The sequence below is a fragment of the Wolffia australiana genome, chromosome 20, assembly GCF_029677425.1.
Source record: "Wolffia australiana isolate 7733 chromosome 20, ASM2967742v1".
In the NCBI taxonomy this organism is placed as follows: Eukaryota; Viridiplantae; Streptophyta; class Magnoliopsida; order Alismatales; family Araceae; genus Wolffia; species Wolffia australiana.
This window is the reverse complement of record NC_135854.1, coordinates 818519-825556: the sequence shown is the minus strand read 5'-3', so window position 1 is coordinate 825556 and position 7038 is coordinate 818519. Positions and strand designations below refer to the sequence as shown.

General features: G+C 37.4%; 1 protein-coding gene across 2 annotated transcripts; it reads right to left on the bottom strand.

The window, feature by feature from the left end:
- Positions 1-746: 746 nt before the first annotated feature.
- On the bottom strand, positions 747-6119 carry LOC144716161 (uncharacterized). Of its 2 annotated transcripts, XM_078591232.1 has the most exons (12): positions 5966-6119; positions 5716-5819; positions 5252-5381; positions 4532-4670; positions 4217-4429; positions 3995-4133; positions 3035-3185; positions 2850-2959; positions 2681-2778; positions 1506-1575; positions 1043-1149; positions 747-940 (listed from the first exon to the last, which is right to left on the bottom strand). In XM_078591232.1, the coding sequence occupies exons 2-11, from the start codon at positions 5806-5808 to the stop codon at positions 1078-1080; spliced, it is 1215 nt and encodes a 404-aa protein (XP_078447358.1). In that variant the 5' UTR covers positions 5809-5819; positions 5966-6119; the 3' UTR covers positions 747-940; positions 1043-1077. The 2 variants fall into 2 exon arrangements, with proteins under 2 accessions (XP_078447358.1, XP_078447357.1); XM_078591231.1 differs by having other exon boundaries at positions 747-1149.
- Positions 6120-7038: the final 919 nt, after the last annotated feature.

Below are 7038 nucleotides of genomic sequence, written 5' to 3'. Positions count from 1 at the left end.
AGTACATTTTTCCCAATCGCGCTGTAAAACTCTGATTAATCTTATCCAAAGATATGAATATTCCAAGTGCATCCATTTTTTTGTGGATATTTCCAACTATTTATTCAGAAATGAGGTTGGATTCAATAGGGTGTTCCTTGCTTAAAACGCAGACATGATTTCCTTATTTAACAGCTTTGCTTGTCTAGTTAGCTATCTGAATTGTTTAAAAAATCACATTTAACAACCTCTAATAAAAAGATTAATACATCCTTTCTCTACACCTTTTAATAATCATGTAGAGGAAAATTGTGTTCAACTATTTTTTCCTACCCAAAAATATTATTCTTCATTGGTACCCATCTTTTGTGGAGATTTTCAAACAAATATTCAGAAATCAGTATGAATTCAATTGGGTGTTCATTGCTTAGAAAGCAGACTTGGTCACCCTTAATGACTTTGTTATCTAGTTTGCCGTTTGAAATTTAAATTAACTACCTCGAGTAAAAGAATAATACAGCCGATATCCATATCATTGAGGATTATGGAGAAGAAAAAAATAATATGACTTTTCATCTTCAATAACATTTCTGGATATTTTCAACAGTTTCTTCAGAAATGAGTATGAACTCGATAGGGTGTTCATGATTACCTTCTTAAACCACTTTGGGTGTCTAATTTGCTGTGGGAATTATCAATAAATGGTACTTAACTACGTCAAACAGAAGAAAAATACAGCCGACCTCTACCCATTTGAGAATTATGGAGAAGAAAAAATGAGTTGCATCATCACATACCTTGTTTCTTGTTTACATCACTCATCGATAAACAAAAAAACAATAACAAAAAGTATTACCATCACATGTTCCTACCGTTTTCTTCCCTTTTAGTGAAGAACATTACAACTTAGAGCCATCTTTCAGCCCTCTGGGAATGGCTCTCTATCCTTGATTTTGAAAATCTAGAGAAGATAGAGAAAACGATATAGAACAGATTCAACACAGAAAGCTACAAAATTTCTCATCATCTAGTGGAAAATGATTAAATTAAGTGAGCGAAATACCTAAAATGGAAAATAAGCACACCCCTTTTCTCTCTCTACATGGCTACCACAGCTTCCTCTGAACTCCTGCTGGCCTGAATAGTGTTCACCAGGTTGGTGACATTTCCCTGCAAAACAAGTTTGATTTTATCAAAAACTAAATTGATGAGTATTTGGTTGCAATTTAAAATGAAGATTTCGAAACTTATGAGATTCGCATGAAAGTGACAATAAAATCATGAAATGCAAGATGATTATTAAAGAGAGATACTGATACCATCTTAATTAGATTTCAAGTGGCGAGCTATTTGAAAAGAAATTCACCAGTCATGCCAAATTATTAACAGCATTTCGATTAAAGGGAATATGGAAAAGACGAGGAATGGAAAATTTCTTTCCTGAGAGTTTAACGAAGACTATCAGCGTTTTTTAACAAGGGGTAATAAATAGATAATAAATTACTGGCAAGAACAGATATGCATACCCTCCAAATGCCAAGTTTTGATCTTAGAGTTTTCCATTGCGCCAAGCTGAATATCCGATCCGTGTATCGGCTGTGGAAAGGAAGAATGATGAGATTCATCATGAATAGTTCAATGGTGATATGTTTGTACATAATGAAGAGAATAATGCAGATGATAATAATAACAATGATGGCGGAAATGATTCATGAAAGCATCGTAAATGAGATTCGATCATTTAACACTCGTCACAATGATCGTGGCTACCTCTACCATGATGATAATTGTCGATAACGAAGACACTAATAGATTCTCATAATGTGGACTACAGATAGCTGTAACAATGATGAAAGCAATGACGTTTAATGAGAATGATCTAAATATGATTCAATCATCATCACTCACAATTATGATCATGACTAACTCACCTTGATGATACGACTGTTTATGGCGATGATGATTCTCAATAATGAAGAGAGTAACAGTTAATGATGATGCAGACGACGGATAACAATGATGATAGCAATGATGCTTAATGATGACCTAAATGTGAATTTTAAATCATCATTCATAATAGCACTGATATGGTATGATTGTCAATAATAAAGACAATAATAGTTTAAGACACGATGCAGATGATAGGTAACAGATACAACGATGAAAACACAAACAACTAATGAAAAAGTCATAAATGTGATTCGATCATCATCGTTCACAATGATGATAATTGTAATGATCGTCATAAGATATACATCATGGCACATGCTCCTCACGGTTTGCACATAGTTTTCGGCAAATATAGCTGTCATACTGGGCCATATAAAACCTGCTTATAGGCCAGGCGTGTATATACCATCTCAATGATAATGAAATGGAGTTATTTTCCTTCTGTTCAACCTCCTATCTTCTCTGGCCCTCTCTTGCCTCTGTGACCAATGTCACTTGCCAATGATCACACCTACCTGTACTATGATGATACTACTGCGATGGTTCCTAATAATTAAGAATATAATAGTTTATGAGAATCCTGATGATAGCAGTTACAAAGATGAGAGCAGTAACAGCCAATGACAATTCCCAAAGTAATATTTGATATTAAGAATTCATGAAAATTATCATGACTACCCCTAACATCATGATAACAACAATCCATTACAAGTTAAAAGGCTAACAAAGAAAAAGAAGGTCGTTAGACTACCTGACGATCACAGATTCACTGATCTGATTCATCTTACAGTCAAGAAGGTTGGCCGCAATTGCTCTGACAACCCAATATTCAACTTCCTCATCGGAGATCTGCGATCAGGAAGGGTAAATAAACGGTGAAAATGAAAATGGAAATTGAAATTAAACAATATGGAGCTTACAGCAAGCGATTCTTTGATCAGACTGTAGGGGATTTCACCGGATTCACAAGAACCCAAGTCTGCCAGCGTTGCCAACCTCATTTTGGTCACGCAATCCTCATGAACAAGCCCTAAGAGCGGGTCATATCCACATTTAGTCATATGATTACGCAAATAAACTTAAACTGAGGACTAGATCTTGTTACCATAGCTCTTCAGCAGGTCTTGGTGCACCTCGTGAAATGACAAGTATGCATCTAGCCTCCCAGTGAGGAAGATCCTCAGCAACTCATAAACTAAACTGTAATTAGCATCCTTCTCCAGCTGCCCAACGGCTGGAAAATCAAGCAAATCGCTCTGCATGGAACATTATACTTGTATTAAATAAAACAGCTATTTTACGAAAACATCATCATCAGAACTAGTTAGAAGGTGTAGGGTTATTCCAAGATCGAATGAAAAAGCTTCAAATTCAAAGCACCAGCTTTTGCGCTATACATTTTAATTTATAGTGTTTCTGGTTTGCGTTTCGGGTTTAGTGTCTATAATCTGGGATTCATATTTTACTGGTCAAGTGTGCCACGATGGTTTTAAAAGTATAGGTTTAAAAAAACTGGCAAGGTGTAACAAGCAAAAAGTGTTGAAGGGTTTTCAAAAATCTTTTCCATCATCACTCTTTACAAAAAAAATCTCAAATGTTGAAGGGTTTAGAGTTTTTAGAGTATAGGTTTCAGTTTTCAAGGGTGAAGGTTTATGGTTTAGGATTTAGGGTTTAGTGTTCAGAGGGTAGGGTCAAGTTTTATGGTTACGTATTCAAAAAAGATTTTAAAATAGTTGAAAATGCATCAGGAAAAAGGTTTTAAAAAGACATGCAAGATGGTTCAGCAAAAAATAAGATATTTACAAATCTCCATCATAATTTACTACCAATCAGTTTACAAAGTTTAAAGTGCGATTGTTCAGTTTTTTGGGTTTTAGATTCAAGTGTAGGTTTATACATTTTGGGTTTAGAGTTTGGGGTTTCTATTTAACAGTTTAGTGTCCGGAGAAGGTTTTAAGAGAGGATTTAAAGAGTGATCATGAAAAAGATTTTTGAAAAAAATCACTTGGCAACAAGATAAATAAAAAAAAAGAACCAACATAACGAAATTTCCCCAGTAACAGACCTGAAAAGTGTCTGAAGACTTGATAAATTCAATAACAGCTCTCACCGCCCCATCCTTGGCTTCACTCAGAGCATATGTATCCTCGACGGCGAAAGTACCCAAATACTTGATAAGGAAAGAGAGGTAGTCCTTCCCCAGACTGTTAATCAAATGTAGGAGTCAGGACTAAGCAGAGATTTTTTTATTGAAAAAATTCGAAGATTATCTTCTAAACGCCATTACCTTTTGTGGTCCTTTAAAATATTAGCAATGGTGAGAAAGAGGGACCTCTCATCTACTTTATCAAGCTTCCACTCCTTCAAGAAACTGTCAATCCTTTTAAACGTTGGCACAATGTGCTCTGTGACTTTCCCACTGACTGCCAGCTCAAGTGCCTTAGTGTAAACAAAGAACTTGCAAAATGGGTTCTCCAATAGATTATACAGATTGAATAAACTGAGTCAGAGTGGAAAACAGAAAGAAATTAGAAGAGTTAGCGGTAGTTTAATAAAACTTTTCAGAAAAAAAAACGGTGGTTTAATAAAACGCAAATCTTACATCTTCAAACGCAAAGAAGGCTTGTCCCCAGGCTGCTGAAGAAGTTTTGCAGTAACGAGTTTCGCCATCTCCAAAACCTCATCCAGGGAAGTAGTTTTTGTGACGAGGTCGCAGATCACAGTGAATATGCATTCCAGATCTAAGAAAGAAAGTATAAAATATGAAAATATGAAGGGTAGGAATGCATCAAAACCCAAAACGTCAGCTTCTGAATATGATAATGGAAAATTATCATGTTGATCGAGGACTAAAAGACGTAAAAATCCATTAAGATTTACCACTTGCATTTTAACGGTTATCATCAAAACGAGAGAACAATGAAAAAGTGCACCACCCATGTTCTCCATCTGTGCCAGGATGTCGACGATGATGATGATGGCAATCTTGATATCGTCATCGTCACTTGTCGACATCTATGATGTCAAAGATGAAACTGGCATAGTCTTCGTCGGCATCTTTGTAGTGGCAGATGATGACAAAGGGAAGAATGATAGAGGGAGGAATTCTCTCCAGAACACCCCCACAGTAAAATCGTCTACATCTTTTTCACTAGTCTGCAACTAAGATGGTGATGAGTGGATCGTCATCATACTCTTTACAAGAGTAGGTGACGATGGCAAATAATCTATGAAAAAAAAACTTCATCCTAGGACGGGAAACATCAGATTTAAGAGCCGAGATTTGTAAATTTTGACTTTGAATGTCGTTGTTAATGTGTACCCTTCTCTGACACTCGAGGGAAGACCAGTTCAGCCGATGCAAGCATAAGAGATACGAGATCAAGCCATCTGCCCTTCACTATGGAGTCCGCAGCCTCAGCAAATAGTTGGGAAACCTGGGCTTCAGCAATCTAACAAAAAAAAAAGTCTTGAGCTGCTTATAAATTGAATTAAAATAGCAAGTTAACATAGTCAGAAAAGGCAAATCCCTCCAGAGTAGAAAATAGATTGCTTTGTGTACGTTCATGATAATCATCATTTGAAGATAGCTAGAAATCATGTTAAAAAATTCAAAGCCCTGAAAAGAGAAAAACAAACGATAGTCCCTCTGAAAAAAAACTCAAAATTCAGCAGTAGCCGAAGACAAAAGATTAAAAAAGACAAGATTCGTAGGAATCACACATTAGCAGGATCATAAGGGACTTCGCACGGTAGAGAATTAAATCACAGAGAATTTCAACATACCTCGGCACCACTGTCCGCCCACGCGAGTTCAGCGGTGTATCGGACGACAGCGAGAATCGGATCTTCTTCAGACAGGGGCACGACAGTCGCCATGGTGCACAAATCTACAGAGATGGACCAAATACAAATCTCAATAACTATTCCATCAAAGACCGACCAAATGTCGACCGAATTGAAAAAAACAAAATTCAGGAGCACAAAGAGAACAAATCAAAAAGAAAATCTAATATGGAAAGAGGTATTCATCGACCAGAAAATCGCCGAAAAACGAAGTTGACGCTTCTCCCCGCCGGCGATTCGCGATTCCGCTGCTGTGGCGACGGCGGCGCTCTAAGCGGAGAGATATCGATTTAGGGCGGTACTGTTCAAAGCCCACTTTTCATAAAAGCCCAGTAAAAAGTTATCACTAGGCCCAAAGCCCAAGCCCGAATTAAACAAGTATAATACGGGACGGATGACGAAACGGAACATACCATCATCCGTCATCTTTCTTTGTCTTAGAAAGGGAAATGGGACAAATGCCTTTGTGTCCTCTGCACTGTCCCTCCCTGTTCCTTACCGTCATCGGTTGCCTTTGATTTTCTCGGCTGGTAGGATCATCCATTCTGTCCAGCCCTTTGAATGGAAACGGAACGAAACTGCAATCTCCAACGGATGACTGGCCAAAATGCCGTTCCGTTCAGTCACGTCCATCGTATCCCATCACACGTCAGTTGTCCCCAAACCTTAGGTTTATGTTAGGCTCATAGATAGTTCAAAGCACGTTATCGAGGCATCCAGAGGGGCTCGTCACGGATCAACAACTATACGATCAGTTGGGGGGGGGGGTGGGGGTCAGGGGGGAGCTTCCCCCTAGCAGGCCAGTGTCCCCATCCAAAACTTTATGCCACTTTTAGATGCCTTTTCTCATGGGATAACTTGTAAATCGTACTCAATTGTACTCAAGGAAGATTTGACTCCTCAAATAATATGTGATCACTTGTAAATTGTACTTCTAGTCATAGTGAAAATGGTGTGTGGCAATCTCTACCTGTTTCCCCATGTCCATTCACAATATTTTTTCTACTTCCTTGGCTCACTCGTAAAAATTTGAAATGATTCTCTCTGATCTTGAGGACTGCAGGAATCATGCCATCAAATCTTGGGCACTGATGTACTGTGTGTATGTTCTTCCAGAACTTATAATCCCAAAAGTTAATTTTATGTATGTTTTTAATACAGTCATACGTTTTTGAAAAATAAAAAAAAATCAATCTTTTAAATCAATTAAAACGTCTGGCTCGTGTATGTCATAAATTTTCAGTTTTTGAAAGTTCTGTCATG